General features: G+C 36.1%; 1 protein-coding gene across 19 annotated transcripts in view; it reads left to right on the top strand.

Moving 5' to 3' along the window:
• ralgapa1 (Ral GTPase activating protein catalytic subunit alpha 1) overlaps positions 1 to 19,018 on the top strand; it is a 192,050-nt gene that overhangs the window by 35,911 nt on the left and 137,121 nt on the right. For all 19 annotated transcript variants that reach the window (XR_010002099.1, XR_010002101.1, XR_010002102.1 and 16 more), the window contains exons 2-11: positions 2,423 to 2,533; positions 3,522 to 3,571; positions 7,388 to 7,445; positions 8,599 to 8,642; positions 8,877 to 9,054; positions 9,915 to 10,030; positions 13,362 to 13,500; positions 14,283 to 14,491; positions 15,220 to 15,459; positions 16,963 to 17,154. Coding sequence is in view for 15 of the 19 variants with exons in the window: in XM_062968273.1 (XP_062824343.1) it covers positions 2,423 to 2,533; positions 3,522 to 3,571; positions 7,388 to 7,445; positions 8,599 to 8,642; positions 8,877 to 9,054; positions 9,915 to 10,030; positions 13,362 to 13,500; positions 14,283 to 14,491; positions 15,220 to 15,459; positions 16,963 to 17,154 (1,337 nt within the window). In the remaining 4 variants the exon portion in view is untranslated. The remainder of the gene's footprint in view (positions 1 to 2,422; positions 2,534 to 3,521; positions 3,572 to 7,387; positions 7,446 to 8,598; positions 8,643 to 8,876; positions 9,055 to 9,914; positions 10,031 to 13,361; positions 13,501 to 14,282; positions 14,492 to 15,219; positions 15,460 to 16,962; positions 17,155 to 19,018) is intronic.

Here is a 19,018-nt window from a genome sequence, read left to right as displayed (position 1 = left end):
TGATCAAGTGTTGTTAGATATTACAGGAATTATGACTAACCAAGTAACAAGAATGAATAAACAAAAGGACATTACAAACAGATGGAAAGACTACTTCAACTGGGTGAAAAATGGAGGAGCCAACGATTACATTAAAGAAAAAATACAAAGACTTTACCTGTGGCTGGATCTGCAAGATTAATATAAACATACTGTGGTTGAGGAGGGAGGGTGTGGGAGGTAGGGAGGGAAAAAAAATGGAAAAAAGGGAAGTAGTGTTGTTATGAATTATGAATTATGAATGTAAAACCCAATAAAAATGTTTTTTAAAAAAGTGATATTTACAAATTGCTAATAGATAAAGAGCAGGAGCAGGATCACCTTAAAGAAATGTGGGAGTTAGATTGCAATAAGGAAATACACCCTCAAATCTGGAAAGAAATGTTGAATATGCGTATATTAAAAAACATGTCTATAAGAATAAAAATGAATTAGTATAAAGTGGTTTGGAGATGGTACCTCACACCAATTAGATTAAATCAAATTGATAAGAAATACTCTAAGCAGTGCTAGAGGGGCTGTCAGGAAATCGGTATATATATACATATGTGGTGGTCCTGTAAGTATGTTCAAAAATTTTGGGAGAACGTTTTTAAAGAAATAAAGGGAATCACCAAAACAAAAATAATAGGAATGCCTGAAATAGCACTGTTGTCATTTATGGATAATATTCAAATATCAAAAGAGTTAAAGGAACTAATCGCCAACTTGGTAGCAGTAGCAAGATTGTTAATAGCCAAAAAATGGAAAGGAAGGGAGGAGTGCCAATTGGAAGAATAGTATAAGGAGATTTGGGATATTGCGATAAATGATAAATTGACATGTAATATTAAAATTAAAAGAGGGTTATTAAAAAAGGATGATTTTGGGAAGATATGGGGAAAATTTATAGAGTTTGTATACGTAGAAGGAAAGGGGGGGAAACCTGTAAAAGAAACAATGGAATTTTGGAAATAAATATTGTAATCGGCTGGTCTGGGGTGAAGGGATAGCACTAGGTGAAGGGTAACAAAAGGTCAATAATATGAGTATGTAATATAGTTAGAGAGTGAAAATACCATAGGAGCTATGATATACAAAACTCTGTATTGCAAATTTGTTAAAGAATGTATAAGTTTTAAGTACTGAATATGTAAAATTCAATTTTTTTCAATAATTTAAATAAAAAACTGAAAAAATAAAAAAATAAACTTAACAGTATTTCAGTGGAATACCCCCAGGGCCATCCTGTCCAATGCTGATTATACCTAACTCTGTTACTCCTTTCCACCTATTTCCAATGAAGCTGTTTCTGTACTACACTGGTACCTGGCATATGTAATAAATTGGATGAGAGCAAAGGAATTTAAGCTTAAACCAGAGAAGAGGTAATCCTGATTAGTCACAAAAGACAGATCTGGAAATAGGGATTCAGCCTGTGCTAATTGACAGTACACTTTCCCTGAAAACACAGGTTCGCAAATTGGGGATACTGCCAGTCCTGAACCTGGAAATCCAGGTGTCAGTGTTGACCACAAGTGCATTTGCATAGTTATAATTAGTGTGCCAATTATGTTTATAACTGGAGAAATCAGAATATGCTAATATATCCCTGAATTTCATCCCATTTGGATTACTGTAATGCTCTTTGTATGGGGCTAACTTTGAAAAGTGTCCAGAAATATTAAATGATCCAAACAGCTGCAGCCAGACTATTACCTGGCATCAGTTACAAGTATAATGTAATTTCCTTGTTGAAAAGACTCCTGGCTGCTGATCTGATGCACAGTTCAAAGTGCAATTATATCTGATAACTTTTAATTCAGCTTCATTATGACTATTTGAAGGGCCATGTCTCCCATATCTAAGATAATCTGGAATGACCCTTTTCTCTGTTCTACCATCTCAATGGACTCATGTGATGGAAACAGGGGAGAAGGTCTTCTTCTTAGTAACTGCTCACAGACTTTGGAACTCCCCCTGTAGGGATGGCTAATTTCTGTCTTTCTGTCAGCAAATTAAAACATTTTATGCCATTAAACTTTTAGACTTCAATGGACTTTTAATGCTGTGTGGTGCTGTTTTATTACTTGTATATAGCTTTTTAAAATAACTTTTAATTTTTAACTATTTAAATAGTTCAATTGTTTTTAAAAATAACTTTTGTTTTCATACTTTTTATTGAAGCTTTTGTATAGTATTTAATACGTATCATTTAAAAGCTTCATTGAGTCTTATTGGGGAAAGACAGGGTGTGAACGAATAAAATAAATAATGATAAAAGAGGTGGTCTAAGACATTTTTATTGTTTGTATTATAGTAATTTCCAATTATTTTTCAATTTATTTAGTAAATGTATTGTAGCACCATCTAATAGTGAAATTATCTGCTCTTTATTTTGCAGAGAATGCAGAGTCTATAGATCTTAAGCAGTTTTTCGACCAACATTTTTCACACATATATTATGTGTTCTTTGAAAATTTTGTGACTATCGAAATTGGTCTCAGACAGAAAGGTAAGAAATAGAGATTAAATATGTACCTTTGATTTGGGGGTTAATATTTGTGTTTGTGCTACTATAATTACACTTAGACCTTGATTTTGCATTACCCTGTTTTACTTATTTATATGAAAAACCTTTTTAATCCTAGGTTTTCTTTATATGTTTTTTCCAGTTGTTCACAGTTTAAAATCTAAACTGACTTTTAAAATGTTTCTAGATTTTGTGGATGTGGATTTCAGTGTGAAGTACTGTTTATCATTTTAAAGATCATTTCAATTTGTTTATCTGGTACAGCTTTGTTTGAGGCAATTATCAAACTGGATTGACTTTTTTAGGCCAGTTTGAATTTGTGCTTGCTGCATATTTCTAAGAAATAATTGCCATATTGTCCATAGTCGTTTGTAAACATTACAGAGTTAAGAAATATTGACAGTAGTCAGATTATGTGGTAAACTTATTGTGACATCTCAAATAGATATGCAGATAATATAATTAAAATTTATTAACACAGTGAAATTGCAGACCACAGATAGATCAGCTTAGATGACATCTTATCTACTTATAACATTTATATAGTGATGCTTCATCAGTGCATTCTATTTAAAATACTAGTTTACAATCTACTGGCTAGCATCCAGAAGAGAACAGAGTCAGAAAGAAAAGAGAAGGGGGTAAAGAATAAAATTAATATTTCATGTTATAAACTGAATGATCAGTACATGAGACAGTTCTGCAAAGGAAGCATCCAAATGACACTTGTCTTAGTCAGACTGATAAAGGGACCCTATTGTCTCTATTTTACCTGTGAGGCAGCTGGTGGCATGGTCATTGGTAGAATCACTTGGGGAGGGGGGGGCAAATAATAGCTGTAATTTTAGCTGGGCCTTTTGTCTTTTTTATTTGAGGCACCTAGTTAAAATTAATATAAAATTCAAATTAAAGCCATATTTTTCCTTGTTGTAGAACAACTATCTAAGCTTAACTCATTTTTAAAATGTAGGTCACAAGTCGCAGAGGGAAGAATTAGACGCAATACTTTTCATTTTTGAGGTAAGGCTCTTAAGCTAACAATTTCTAACTGAAGTACAGTGTAAATTGTTTATACTGTTCCTTGAGTTGCACACTTTATTCTCCTAATTCAAAATGGTAAAAGTAAGTTGGAAAGTTCAGGATTACTTTCTGATAATTCTATATTTTCAACACAGTTCAGATTTAAATTTTCTCATTTTTACATTACCAACTTTGGTAATATCCAGAGATTTAACTGTGTTCATCTAGATTAATATGCAAAGAGATCTTGCAGCACCTTTGAAATTATCAGAGAGAAAAAATTTGATAGTATCAGCTTTTATAGTATACTTTTATTTCGTGGTCTCTGTACTCACACAAATGGGTTAGCTTTACCTGCACAATGAGTTATTCTGTAAGTGATTTAACACTGAAACATATGACCAGCATGGTTCCCTCCTCAGTCCCTCAGTTGCTTTTCTCCTGGAACAGCAGCAGCATTGAAGGAACTGTTAATGAGCTTATTTTTTTGGCCTTGGGTTACAAATATTTTGCCTTCAATATAGTCTCTTCCCTTTGGATTGTGTTTTGGACTCTTGATTTTGGGTTGACCTATGGAGTGTTTCAGACTTTGATAAGATACTATGTTTTGGCTTTGATGGTTATGGTTGTGTTGCCTCAAAATACTTCCCGCTAAGAAATATATATCACATGGAGTCAAGATCTCTGAGAAAGATATTTGTTTGCACTGTCTATTATGGTTCACGTACAAGGTTTTGTGGATGAATGGTTTAAGTAATTTGCATTGTATTGTTTTAAATTTATTTATTGTATATTGCTAATCTGTTTAACTGTTTTAATTGCCTATGTTTTAATCCTTTGTATTTTATATTGGCATCAAATTCTACCGAATTGTGAGCCGCCCTGAGTCCCTTCGGGTGAGAAGGGCAAGATAGAAATGATGGAAATAAATAAATAATAAATAAATAAACTATGCCTTGGATGAGGTCATAACATGGGGGCCTCCTCCTATTCAGGCATTCATCCCACAGAGGTGCTGGAACTGTTCTTCAAGGCTCACAACTCTCCTATGGGAGAAAGCTTTGAAAACCTCCAACCAAACATCATTAGTAGCACTTCAATCTCATCCCTAACTGTTTCTGGTTCCTCAATTCTGGCAGTGATGGAGAAATGTTTTCAAGAGTCTGCCGCCTGTTCTGAAAAGGCCAAGGACACCAGTAACTGTCTCACTTTGGAATCTGCTTCTTTGACCCAGGGTACCTTGGGTCTATCAATTGATGTGGAGGCTTGATTCCAGCTACCTTTGACATAGGTAGATCTATGTTAGTTTTGAAGAAGTGTTGTAAGAAGCGTCTTGGAGAAGAAGCACCATAAGAAAAAGAAGAGGGCCTCTTCTGGTTAACCAGTTCAAGAACAGAAGCCTTCCCAAAACACTTCCATAATTTATTATTATTTATTTACCCTATTTATACCCTGCCTTTCTCTACCCTGAAGAGGATTCAAGGCTTACATGTGGCAATTATTTAATGCCTTAACACATACAAAATTAAGCTTAAAATAGATTGAATTAAAATTAATACATAACATTTTAAAACATTACATTCAATATTAAAATCTAGAAGATTCCTAACAATGCATTGTGCAGGCACAGATGACCCATTTGTGTGCAGAAAGATGCTGCTTAAAGCTGAAGTGAATATAAAGGAATGGTGGAGGGAGTTATTGCAAAGCAGTGTGATGCTGGCTGAGAAACAGGAGAACTGATACGATATTGTACAAGGGAGCCCTCATGAGGCTAATTTTATCTGTAAGGTGACAGAGTTGGTAATATGAAATGTAGTAACGTTACGCATGCTCTGGATCAGTGGTTCCCAACCTTTTTTTGACCAGGGCGCATTTGACCAGGGCCCACTTCGACCAGGACACACTTTGACCAGGGACCACTCTCCAACATTAGTATCAAAAGTGTTACAAATCAGATTTTGATCAACTTTAGATTCAGTTTGGTTATTTGGGGTACTGATTCAGAAAATTGCATTGGATAGACCACATCAGCTCTAGTTTCTCATACAGAACATGTGCCACCCAGTAGTTGCCATCTGCTCTCCCACATAAAATCATATTTAATAATCTAGAGCTGATGTGGTCTATCCAATGCAATGGTCAACTCTGCAGAAATAAAATAAATAAAGAGGAAGGAGGTTCGCAGACCAGATTTTTGTTCTTGTGGCCCACTGCTTGGCCGCGGCCCACAGGTTGAGAACCACTGCTCTAGATCAAAATACCAGAAGTCATATTCCCAACAGTCGTTACTAGCTCACAACCTCTGAGGATGTCTGCCATAGATGTGGGCGAAACGTCAGGAGAGAATACTTCTGAAACATGGCCATATAGCCCGGAAAACATACAACAACCTTGTGATCTCGTCCATGAAAGCCTTCGACAACGCAGTCGTTACTAGCTGTTGGGAATTACTGTACTAGCTGTTGAAAGTGATTGTAAATGGGAGCTTCAGATTTACCAGCAGTTAGTATATTCACAAGCTCTCTGGTTTAATTCTGTGACTTGTTGCAAACAGACATTAATTAATTTTCTCCAAAATTTGAAACGCAAAATAGCAGGTAGTGTGTGAAAAATGACATTCTGTGTATGATTGTCTGAGCAATATACAAACAAGTTTCAGGTGGGAAATGCCAAATCCTTTCAGACATTGAGTGTACTAGATTGTAATTCTGATTTTTTTTAATGTTCAGACTATAGTCTGGTAATGCCTAGGATAAACAATTGAAAAAATGCACCTGTAAATATCTTGCTCACAACCTAATCTATGCAGGTAGAGTTTTAAAATGCTTCATTATCTGCAGTCGAATATTACTTAAGCATTATTTCTGAAATCCTTGAATTCCTCAGGTGAAATTGTGTAAGCTTTCATAGCTCTTCAAAAGAATACTAAATTCTTAACAGTAATCAGATATACGGAACTCCCAATAGCGCAGCAGGTTAAACCGCCGAGCTGCTGAACTTGCTGACCGAAAGGTCGGCAATTCGAATCCAGGGAGCAAGGTGAGCTCCCGGTGTTAGCCTCAGCTTCTGTCAATCTAGCAGTTAGAAAACATGCAAATGTGAGGTCAGTAGGTGCTGCTCTGGCAGAAAGGTAACAGCACTCAAGGCAATCATGCCGGCCACATGACCTTGGAGGTGTCTACGGACAACCGGCTCTTCGGCTTAGAAATTGAGATGAGCACCAACCCTCAGAGTCAGACACAACTAGACTTAATGTCAGGGGAAAATCTTTACCTTTACCTTTAATCAGGTTTGCAGTTCTGAAGCAAGTTTGAGAACTATTGTTATAGATCATTTTAGGGATATTGTTAAATGCAAGAATGTTTTTTCTGTAATTGCAACACTTCTCCTTTTCATATAGAATGGAAATATTGTTTCTTGTGAAACTGTTTAGCTACATCTGTTGCATGTTGGATGCTAATTGGCAAAACCTAATTCAGATGAAAAAATATATTGAAAGGATTGTAAGAATATGAAAACAGCCCTGCAATAAAATAGCAAGGTTCTCTTGCTATTCTTAACATAAAGTAGAATGTAAATGTATTAAGTGAAGTTGCGTGAAAGAATGTGGTGTGTCTTGCATAGAGCAGTGGTTCTCAACCTGTGGGTCCTCAGGTGTTTTCGCCTACAACTTGTTAGGGTTTCTGGGAGTCGAAGGCCAAAACATCTGGGGACCCAAATGTTGAGAACAACTGCATTAGAGGATACCTGATAGAGAACAACCTTCTTGCTCCAATAACTTCACTGTATATCTGTTTATTTCTGCTTTCACAGAAAATATTGCAACTTCTTCCAGAAAGAATTCAGCAAAGATGGCAGTTTCACAGTATTGGTATGTGTTGGCAACTATTAGCATTTTTACTAATTAATATTTTAACTGTTAGCAAAACGATACACTAAAAATCTGCTTTGAACTGCTATTTTTGTAACTGAAGATGCCATGAATTAAAGCGAATCCCAGGGACTGGAGAAATTTCATGATTTAATTGCTTGTTTTAATTTCTTAATATCTTGTTTTAATTTGGTATCTAATGCTGTGACTTTGACTGGCTTCTTGCATTTAGTTATGAAGCTAACAAACCAAATTTACTAGTAATCACCTGTGGTGGCAAAGGGCTAAGTTGTGTAGCAAAATGCACTTGCGGCATATAGACCACTATCTGGAAAACAGCAGCAGTGCAGAAGCTAGCCATCTAAGGCTTAGTATAGGTAACACAAAAAGAGTATTGTTGGTTTAGGGGTTTCTTTTGTTCAGAAAGAAGTTCCATGAGGTTCTTGAGAGTGCAGCCAAAGATAGTTAAGAGATTATTCTATACGCGTGGTCCATGCCTTAGTATTGTTAAATGACCTCTTCACAGAAACTCCATAATTATGTTAGGCCATTTAACAATATTAATGTATGGAACACACGCACTTAATGGAAAAAAATGAAATTCCAATCAAGAATATTACATAGTTAATTTTTTTAAGTGAACAATTACTTTTTTGCTATAATCACACAAAAGAGTTTTCTTCTTCTCCCACCATCACAAGTATGGTTGATGAGGACCCAAGAAAAGGTTTTCTCGGGGACTTCCAGAGAGGGCTATATAGTTTTAATATGTAGATAAGTCAATTTGGTCCATTCTGAGACAAATCAGGAAAGTAAATAACAAATATAAATTAATTTGGATTCTCACAATATCCATCCAATGTTGCAGTTATCTTCAACTGATTTTTATTGCACTATTAAATATGTAATACTGTGTAAAGTGTGCAAATTTTTTGTTCTTATAAGGAGATATCTGATTGGATTAAATGGATAAAGGTGATCTTTTCTTCCTTCTGGCATTAAGCCAGTTGCCAGAAGATATCAAGGTCACCAAGAACAATCTAGAGATTGCCAAGGACTTGTTAAGAAGTTTTTTTCAGGTCCGACCGAGAGCTCTCACATGTTATATTGACTTTGAAGCAAAAAAGATTGTATGTATTCTTTTTCTTTTCAGGCTTAATTTTAAAGAAATTACTTCATACAGGAAATTCTTTAAAGGTATGATAACATTTAGTAATCCATTGTTTTTAGTGTAAGAGAAGGTGGGTGGATAGTGTTTGTAATATTATGTCAGATATTTTGAAATCTTAAGATATTGAAAACTTACTCATTGAATTTGTGGGAATCATTTGATAAATCTTTTAGCAATTTGTACCAATGGTGAAATTTTACACTTTAGCTGTAAATAAATGTAAAATTAAAACATTTCATCACTTTATTTTTTTTTTAAAGATTCGCCGTGAAGGTGTACGTCTTTTCCTCTTATGGTTGCAAGCACTTCAGAATAATTGTAGTAAAGAACAGTTGTGTATGTTTTCTTGTTTAATACCTGGATTTCCACCACCACAGTCTGAACATGGGCCTCGAACACTAGATAATCTCATAAACCCTGTACTGTATGTTCAAGAAAGTAAGTATGTAGTGGTCATATTCATGCAATGTATTTTTGTCTAGCAGTGCAATTCTAAGCATAGCGACCAATAATTGAGACCCTTTATGCTTAATATTGAATAAGTGACAAAGGGTAATTAATCTACACTGTGGAATGAATACAGTTTGATATCACTTAAACTGCCATGGCTCAATGCTGTGAAATTTGAGAGTTATAGTCTGGTGAGACTCCAGCACACTTCGGCAGAGAAGGCTAAATATGCAACTCCTATGATTTCATAGATTGCCCCATGGCAGTTAAAGTGATGTCAAATTTCATTAATTCTAAGTATAGATTCACCCTAAGAACATACGAGTGTATGAGCCTTTTTTCATTCACCTTCTTTTTGGACACTCTCAGATTGCAGTGCATCAGTTTTCCTGTAGACTAGTATACATGTGATGATTCTGCTAATACCCTCATACCTTGGCTCTCACTTTAATGCTCTCCAGATAAGAAATAATTTGAGAACTTGAGCTTTACTGAACATTTGCAGTCTCTAGGAAGGGAATAAGGATGCGGCACAAAGAGGGCTCACTAACTCCCATGTATATGCTTGTCCCTGTATATGCTTGTTCCATGTATATTTGGAACCTGTCCCAAATATTTATGATTCAGACTGCTTTGTAGCTGAGAACAAGGTAAACATACATTTCTTTTTTTAATTGTAAACTGGTTTCTCATAGTGGTCTTCTCTGCATAGTTATAAGGTTCATTGGGAATAAATCATTATGTGTAAAGATAGCTATATGATTATGCACATAAACTAATAATATATGTGATGCTTTCATAATGAAACATAATCAATATGGTAACCTTTATATTTATTTTATAAACAGCACAGGTGACTGCAGAAGAAATTATTCCCCTTGTCCCTCCACAATCAGGAGATAAAGGACAAGATGATCTAACAAGCTATTTTTTAGAAGCACTTTTGAAATATATAGTAATTCAGGTATGTTTTCTTGGTTCTATTCTTTTAGATAATTTATTTTTTAAACAATACATGATGTTAAAATGCATGAATTTTAGTTCAGTTGCTTTCTAAGTCAAGGAAGGTCATCTGTTTAAAATGTGTGTTATAGATATCTAGGCACAGAAAAAAAACTCGTTATGTTTACTAAATACAATGGGTTGGATCAGATTTAGGCACATGGAGATTGGTTGGCTGAAGTGCTATATCCCGTCCTATCCACATCAGTTCTGTTGGTGATACTACTCAAAGGGTTGGAGAACTCTGCTAAATGGGATTAGCTCTGTTGAAGGGCGAGGACAGATTCCCCCAAAAATCAGATTAGCAGCAATTTTGCAAAAATGTAAGTCATATAGTTTGTATTTCATTAAATTGGATTGATACTGCCCACCATTTAAATATGGTGAAATATTTGTTATGTTTTCACTGAGAAGGATCTAAAATTTCCAAAAAATCTCAAAGTATTACTTAATTAGACTTTGCCTTAGTGAGCATGACCATTTACAAAACATTTATCTGGGGAAAGGATAAAGTGAAGCCAAGATAGAAGAGCAGCACTTCTGTTCGAGAGTGGAAGGCAGGGGGTAGTTCCTTTCTCCCTTGTCCATTTAGTCCCAGGCCAGTTATGGTTCTTCTCACATTGTGGAGACATATTGGGATGCAGAAGAGCTTTGTATCATAGATCCACAACCTCTCTTAACATGTTTTCTTTATGTGCTTTTGAAAAAGACTAGCTCCTGCAATCTGGAAGCAGGGGAGATTAGATTTCTTCTCTGAGAACTGGTGTCTCTCTCTACTCTTGTAGGAAAAAAACCTGTCGCTCCTGAGATGCACTTAAATTACATATATGATAAAAATCAGATAGTGCTTCTGATCAAGTGCTTCACTCACATGTTTGTGCCCCTTAAAATTAACTTGACAATCAAGCTTAACCATCTTTAGGTATTTAGAAGATGCAATGTATATTTCTCTTATTTCTTTCATATAAAGCACAAACACAGACATATATACAAACTGTATCTGATAGGAAAAAAAATATTCCTATGATCTTTTAAATGCTAACAAATGTAATGCTGACATAACTTTTGTAGATTAGTGTGTTACTGTCTATAACATGTACACTATACTGTAGTAAAATGTATTAGTCTTCCAGGTGCCTTTAGAATCTTTGTTGTGTTTGTTACAACAAAGTAACACAGCTATCTGAACATTGCAAAAGATAAAATGTATCAAAGAAGCTTTTTTAACTGCTATCTTAAAATCTTTAGTTTTTTATTACATCTTCACATTCAGGCATATTAAAATGTGTTTCATGGTTTTCCAAAATATTTTCCTCTGGGATGAACCATAGTTTCTATAGGTAGGTAATAGGCTGTTCTACTCTGGCACTTTAATGTTTACATTTTAACTTGGTTCGTGTTTGGGATGTTCAACTTGGTTGTATAACTCATTTTTAACTAGAAACGACTGCTGTGTTTTTATTGAGTATTTTTTAATTGAATTAGGTTTTTTGATAATTTATTTCTGTTAATTGGTGTTGTTATTGATGTTTATAAATGCTGATGTATTTTATGTGGTTTGTGTGGCACCATTATGTGCTGCTCTGTAAGCCGCTCCGAGTCTCTTTTGGGAGATAGTGGCGGGATATAAATAAAGTTATTATTATTAGGTAAAGCATGAAAGCTGTGCTATCTCCCATTGACAGTAAGGTGTTTTTTCTGCAATTTCGGTATTTGTTTTAACATTATTCTTGTAGAAGCAGGAAAAAAAATGATTATTGTGTGTGGCAAACAAATCTTAGCTATTTTTTTTCATAGCAACATGTCTCCTGTATTGCCTTCCAGCAAAAGCAGAGGGCAGTAGAATATGAAAATTTCTGTTCCATCTTACATTCAGGGTTTTGCAATAAGAGATAAACTATATCTTGCATGTTGAACGGTTAAATTGAACGGAAATGAAATGATAATGATGGACTGGATGAGGGCCAACAAACTGAAACTAAATCCAGACAAGTCAGAGATGCTCCTGGTCAGTTGAAAGGCGGATCAGGATGTGGGATTACAACCTGTGTTGGATGGGGTTGCACTCCCCCTGAAGACACAGGTTCGCAGTCTGGGTGTGCTCCTGGACTCATTGTTGACCCTGGAACCCCAGGTATCGGGAGCGGCCAGAAGCATCTTCGCACAGTTGAAACTTGTGCGCCAGCTGTGCCCATACCTTGAGACGCCTGACTTGGCCATGGTAGCCCACGCCTTAGTCACATCCCGTTTGGACTACTGCATCTCTCTCTACGTGGGGCTGCCTTTGAAGATAGTTCGTAAACTACAGTTAGTTCAGCGATCGGCAGCCAGGTTACTAACTGGAGTTCTGTACAGGGAGACAACCACTCCCATGTTGCGGCAGCTCCACTGGCTGCCAGTCCGTTTCTGAGCTAAATACAAAGTGCTGGTTGTTACCTATAAAGCCCTAAACAGCTCAGGTCCAGGCTATTTGTCAAATCACATCTCCCTGTATAAACCATCTTGGGCACTTCGGTCAGCGGAGGAGGCCCTGCTCTCGGTCCCACCCCTGTCACAAGCGCAGCTGGTGGGAACGAGAGAGGGGCCTTCTCCATGATTGCCCCCCGCCTCTGGAATTCCCTCCCTAAAGAAATTAAAATGGCGCACACCCTCCTCTCCTTTAAGAAACTGTTAAAGACACATCTATGCACCTTAGCATATGGAGAGGATGAGGATTAACATAACTGTCTTCCCATCGCAGCTATGGTCTAAGTGAAACTATAACAAGGACTGAACATCTTCAGAAACTTAGACACTTAAATTGGTCTAGGTATACGCTTGTTCTGTGCAATAATATTTTTACTGATTGTCATGTTTAAATTTATTGTTTTTTAATGTGGAATTTTATTAATGTGTATGTTATTGTCATTTTATACTTTTGATATTAATGAAGAAATTGTGGCATTGAATGTTTGCCACTTATATGTATGTTAACCGCCCTGAGTCCCTCTGGGGAGAGAGGACTGTCTAGAAATAAAGTTATTATTATTATTATTATTATACAATTTCTTTTATCCTAATAATACAAACAGATGAAAATGCAAATAGAAACAAATAAATACTGTGTGGATAGCAATCAATTACTTTATCTTGATATAGTAACTAGTCCAACTAGAATAGACCCATGAGTCAGTTTCTGAATGTTGAGTCTAGCACTTTGATTTAGGCCATAATTAATAGTATATTAAATACTTCATTGTTTGGAAAATATTATATCTAAAATTAATATGAATAATCCAAATTTCATGTTGTAGGTCAAAAGTCTAGAATGGAAGAACAAAGAAAACCAAGAAAAGGGATTTTCATTCTTATTTTCACATTTTAAAAAATATTACTTGCCTTATATTTTCCCAAACATGTGCAAGGAGAGCAGCTTGTATAACCCTGTACTTGGTAAGTCTTATTGTAGTGTCTCTCAGAATTATTCCTTATTTTATAATGTAGAGTTGGAATTTTGGGGCTAAGAAGTATAGCTCTTATCTGCATGACATACTAAGAGTGCTGTAAACATACATTTATATAGCAGCCTTGGGAAGGGGTTGTCAGCCATGGCAATAGCTGTGAATGTGCACACAGCGATCTCAGGCTTCAGAAGCAGGGGCGGCTTTGGAGGCCTGCTGGCAAACCTGCAAATAGTGAAATCTGCAGGTGTTATCCTGTGAATGGAGAGGGGAAGACTGCAGCAATGAATGCAGTCATAAATCAGTGTAATTAGTGTTAAATAATTGTAAGTGAAATATTGGCTGTTGCTGAAAAACATCTCCCACCTCAAGTCAGATTATGTATCTACGAAGCCTCTGAGTCATGCTCCTGGTGGCTCTTAGAACTTTATAAACTAAAGATTTTATAAAATTTGAAGTGGTTTGGCATAAAATGCTAACTAGAGTCACAAATAAGAGTATGCTAAAATGCCAGCCTTATAAATCAAAAGAATAATTTAAAAAGAAAACAGTCAGCACTTGTAAAAGCTACTCCAACCCTATCAATTGGATTTGTAATTAATAGTTTCAGATTCTATTTGGAAGTGCTGCAGATCTACAGTTTGGATTGCCTGTTTTTAGTTTTATTTAACCTTTTATTAACATTTCAATTGCTAAGAATCCATCATGGATACTTGGGTTTTTCATCTAAGACCTTTTCCAGCATTTTTCAGAAATATTTTTTTTTCCCTACAGAGATACCACAGATGAGACCAAAGCCACATTACATAATGATAAAGAAAGATGCTGAAACCAATGAAGCAATATATTGCACAAAGGAACCTTTCCTTAAAGCTCGTGTTATTGTCATCCGATGGTTGGTGTCTTTCTGGCTTGAGCCAAAACCCCATACAGGTCCTCAGATTCCTGGAATGGAAGGTGAAATTGTGCCAAAGAATATTCAGGTAAAGCTAAGAAAGTGTTTTTGTGGCAAATCATACTGCTTTATTTCACTTGCTCTTTTTCCAGGGAGCTCATGGCTCTCCTCTGCATTTAGGAATTTCCTGATCAGGAAATGCTCCCTGAGAGCTTCCTGCTATTTGTCTTCCTGCTAGTTGGAGGTCTGCTACATAAATTTAGAGGTGCAATAACAACCTGTCCAGGATTTCATGGATGCTCTATGGAATCCAGGTGGAATGGCCTATTTAACAGAATCAAGAAGCTGCTTTATTTTTGTTCAGACTTTGGAAATGGAATAGAGGAGGGGATGGGGCTGTCCCATTAATACACTCCGCTTCAGCAGTCACTGGACAGCAGAACCTCAGTCTTCATTCTGACCTTGAAAGTAGAGATTTCAGGGAGGGTTCCTTCCTGAATGGAATGTGTATATCAATAGCACTCGTAATGCTCCTGCATTCAGTATAATGTCAGAGATGTGACTTTCCCACATTGAGAGTTAGGAACAAGCCTAAAAATCAAGACAGTGCTTGATTAAGTCCTCATGAATCCATACAAGAAGAAAGATTTGAACTGGAGATCTTTTGGTTTTCACCTCCTACTTAACCTGTGCTAGAGTTGCAATTTGAGGGACAGCATATGAGCTTTTTAGTGCTTATTTGAATTGTCACATTCAATTTAGTGATGAGTAATTGCATACCTAGAGAATCATTTGTCTCTCCTTTTCTCATTTCAGAGAGCAGCTGCTAGCCTGGTTTCTAGAGAAGACAGCAAAAATGATAATACAGATAGACCTGATAGAAATGCAGAGCCAGAACAGTCGCATTCTAACACAAGCACACTAACTGAACGAGAACCTAGTTCCTCCAGCCTTTGCAGTATTGATGAAGAGCACCTCACAGACATTGAAATCGTCCGCAAAGTTTTTTCTTCTAAAAGAAGCAACGTTAACTTTCTTACAGAAATCTTTCGTCAGGTAAATGATTTTGTTTGAGAAAATGTGTCAATATTTCATTAATGCTATATTCAATGAACTAAGCATTCTTCTTATGGAAATTTCAGAACTTTCTTCCTCTTCTCAACTGGTCCCATAAGCTGCTGCACCATCTAGGAAATGATAAATGGGAATTTTCAGTTTTCCAGTGACAGTTCAAGAATACAGATTTGAGAGCTGGGGATGGAAAATTATCTTCCTCCAGCTTCTGGGGTGTTACGTTGTTCCTACAGTAGAAAACAACTGTGGGATAAGTGTAATGAATGTAATAAACTGATTTCATTTTTATATATTTGCATTATAATCTCAAATCTGGTAATATTTTATGGTTATAGCCATTACAGTAGTGAGGAAAATTCTAACTGTTTCTGAATTGATTTATTATCATAATACAATTGTTCTTAGTATCCTCCTTCGAAAGTCTTACATTCTTCATAAATTAAAACGAATCAAAAGAAAAATAAAATTGTGAAAACATTGTTGCAACACTGTTTAACAGTTAACCACAGTCTCTAATCCAGGACACAAAGTTACAAATCAAGAATACTAATGTTCAGAATGCCTCAAGTTCTGAAATCAACAGGTCTGATCACAGTATAAAAACACTGTAACAGTTCTTTTAAGGGTACCATTTTTGATAATACAGGTCATTTGCTTATTTTATGTTTCCAGGGCTTTCTGCATACATTCTATTTAGCATGAAGGTCCGAGTGCTGGTTTATGAATGATAAAACCCTTAAATGAATTAAGTCCAGACTGTCTGAAATACCATATATCCTATATGAGTCTTCTAGAAGTCTTGATATTCTTGAGAGAGGGCTTTTTCAGAGGCCTTTTTTTGCAGGCAGTCTAGTAAGGATACATATGAGGGTCTTCTTGGCAGTTGTTCCCAATCTAAGGAATTCTCACTAATTGAAGTCTAAACTGACTCCCCCTTCTTTCTGTCCATTAGTCTCAGATACTGTAGGCTATATTTCAGAGGAAGGAACTGGCAAAAATTGCTTTATTCCATCCTCTCCTAGATGCATCCATCCATGTAACATAATCCAGTATTTTGAGGTAATTTGAGGTGCAGTGTTCCTGCTGTCATAACCTTTGGCAAACAGAATTTCCTTTCTCATTGGATATGTTTGTGTTTCTTCAAAATATACCTGATGAAGCAGACTTTCATGTTCTTAATCTGCATAAGTTTTAATCTTTGCTATCAAACTTTTTATAGTTGTTTTTATAGTTTATTTTTTAAACTTACCAGATTCATTTTGATCTGTTTTGTTTCCATTGCTTCAATATTCTTGGCAGAAAGCCCACCTCTGCAACTGGTTAATAAATTGTATTAGTATTCTGTTCACCCAAACAGAATATTTTGGAGTTTTGTATGTTTCCTTTTTACTCTAACATACTTCCAGACTCCCCACACACTGAAAATTAGTTTCAGTAATTCTTTGGAAATATTAAATCAGTTCTGTGTTATAACCCTCCCCTCAGGCATTTTTACTGCCAATATGTGAAGCAGCAGCCATGAGGAAAGTTGTGAAAGTATACCAGGAATGGATCCAACAAGAAGAAAAGCCCTTATTTATGAAGGACCCAGAAGAGATCATGTCATCTTTACAGATAGACTGTGATGAAAACATTGGAGAGCATAATTCATCAGAGAAAGGAAAAGAAAGGGAAGAGGTAAAGTTATTAGAATTCCTTCCATTTAATTGATTTGTTTTCTCTTTTTCCAAAATAATCTGTTTATGTACTTTATGTCCTCGTAGCATTTTAAAAAATTGTACATAGTAGGAAAAAGAATTGTGGAATTCCAGGATTCAGTTTCAAAGCCTTATTATAGAAACCTCACTTGATTTCCCTAAAATATGTTAGAAATATCATAGAATCATAGAGTTGAAAGAGACCACAAGGGTCATCCAACCCTCTGTCACTGGTGCTGTAGTGCCAAGGGCCCTCTGCTTGCAGGAAAAGGAGAATATGAACAGAGGAATAAGCTGTTGTTGCTTTGGTGTTGAGTGGCTGCAGCTCTTTATAATTAAATTAAATCTCAAGTGTTGAACTATGAACCATCAAGAACCCTAAGATCATCTGGGGAGGCCCTGCTCTCAGTCCCACCTGCCTCTCAGGCGTGGCTGGTGGGAACGAGGAACAGGGCCTTCTCAGTTGTGCCTCCTCAGCTGTGCAACACCCTCCCTAGTAATATTCAGCAGGCCCTGACTCTCTTAGGCTTCAGGAAGAACCTAAAAACATGGCTATGTGCACAAGCATTTAATGAGTAAGTACTATGATTTGACACGGTCTGAACTAAGGGTTTACGTGCAAGGTGCTGGACGAATTGACTTAAATATTTATATGTTTTTAAGCTTTGTACAATGTTTTTTATTATGTATTTCTAATTGATTTAATTGTGTTGTTGATTTTTATTGAATTTGTGGGCATTGAATTTTGCCAATTGTAAGCCGCCTTGAGTCTCCTCAGGTGAGAAAGGCAGGGTAAAATGTTGTAAATAAATAAACAAACAAACAAACTTTGTCATATTTCATAATTGTCTGCATGCAGCCTTCATCTTCTGCTTGAAAGGTGCAAAATATGTCACATAGAGTTATAGTAATAACTGTTACACATAATCTTACAAAAGCTATGCGCTTTCAGAGACGTTGCTACTTTTGCTAGCAGTACCGAGACCCAAAGCAGCTACCTTTGGTGATCCATTGTTACCCCTCAACATTTTTCAATTACTTGACAGTGGAGGATAACATAACCCCCTAGATCACTGCTTCTTAAACTGTGAGTCCCAACTCTAAATGGGTTTCCCAAAAAATGGCAATGTGATTTTTTTTTCTGAATGTCATCTAGTTTTAGGTATTTACACAAATCCATTGTTCAGTGTGTACAGTGGACTCTGCAGAAGATGCTTCAGCTGTACTTTATAAAAAGGGAAATCGGCCTGTTTAGCAAGCTTTGCAAATGCGGATTTCTTACCAGCAAATGTTTGATTTTTATACCTATTTTATATACCTATGTACCCAGGGTCATGTAAAAATTCACTGGCCAAAACAGGTCTCAAGTGGAAAAGTTTAAGAAATGCTACTTTAGATGGGGGAAATGTTACATTATTTGGTCTCAGTGGATTTTTAAAAATCCCAATGACATTTCTGTTGTCCTGGACCCATTTTATAGTAATTCCCAGTGTCAACTGCAGCACATTGTTCTGAATCTTGAGTAGGCTTCTTTTCAGTTCCAAAACATGTTGGAATAAAAAGATCTTATCCTCTTTTCCTTGTTCTCTCTCTCTTTTAAAATTAAGAGTCATGATGCTATCATGCATTAGTGAAATTTCACTTTTACAATATAGCAATGGGAAAAGACTCTTCAGAAAAATCATAGGAAAAATGCCCTTCATAAAGCCATCTCAACAAACCAAACTTTCTAAGCGCAGTCTGTTGTAAACGGCTCCTCTCAAAAATGGAACAAAATGTATGCAGAGGGAACAGCAACTGACAGCACATGAAGTGGTATATTACAAGAGCTCATACTGCTTTAG

The sequence above is a fragment of the Anolis carolinensis genome, chromosome 1, assembly GCF_035594765.1.
Source record: "Anolis carolinensis isolate JA03-04 chromosome 1, rAnoCar3.1.pri, whole genome shotgun sequence".
In the NCBI taxonomy this organism is placed as follows: Eukaryota; Metazoa; Chordata; class Lepidosauria; order Squamata; family Dactyloidae; genus Anolis; species Anolis carolinensis.
This window is presented reverse-complemented; position numbering and strand designations above follow the sequence as displayed.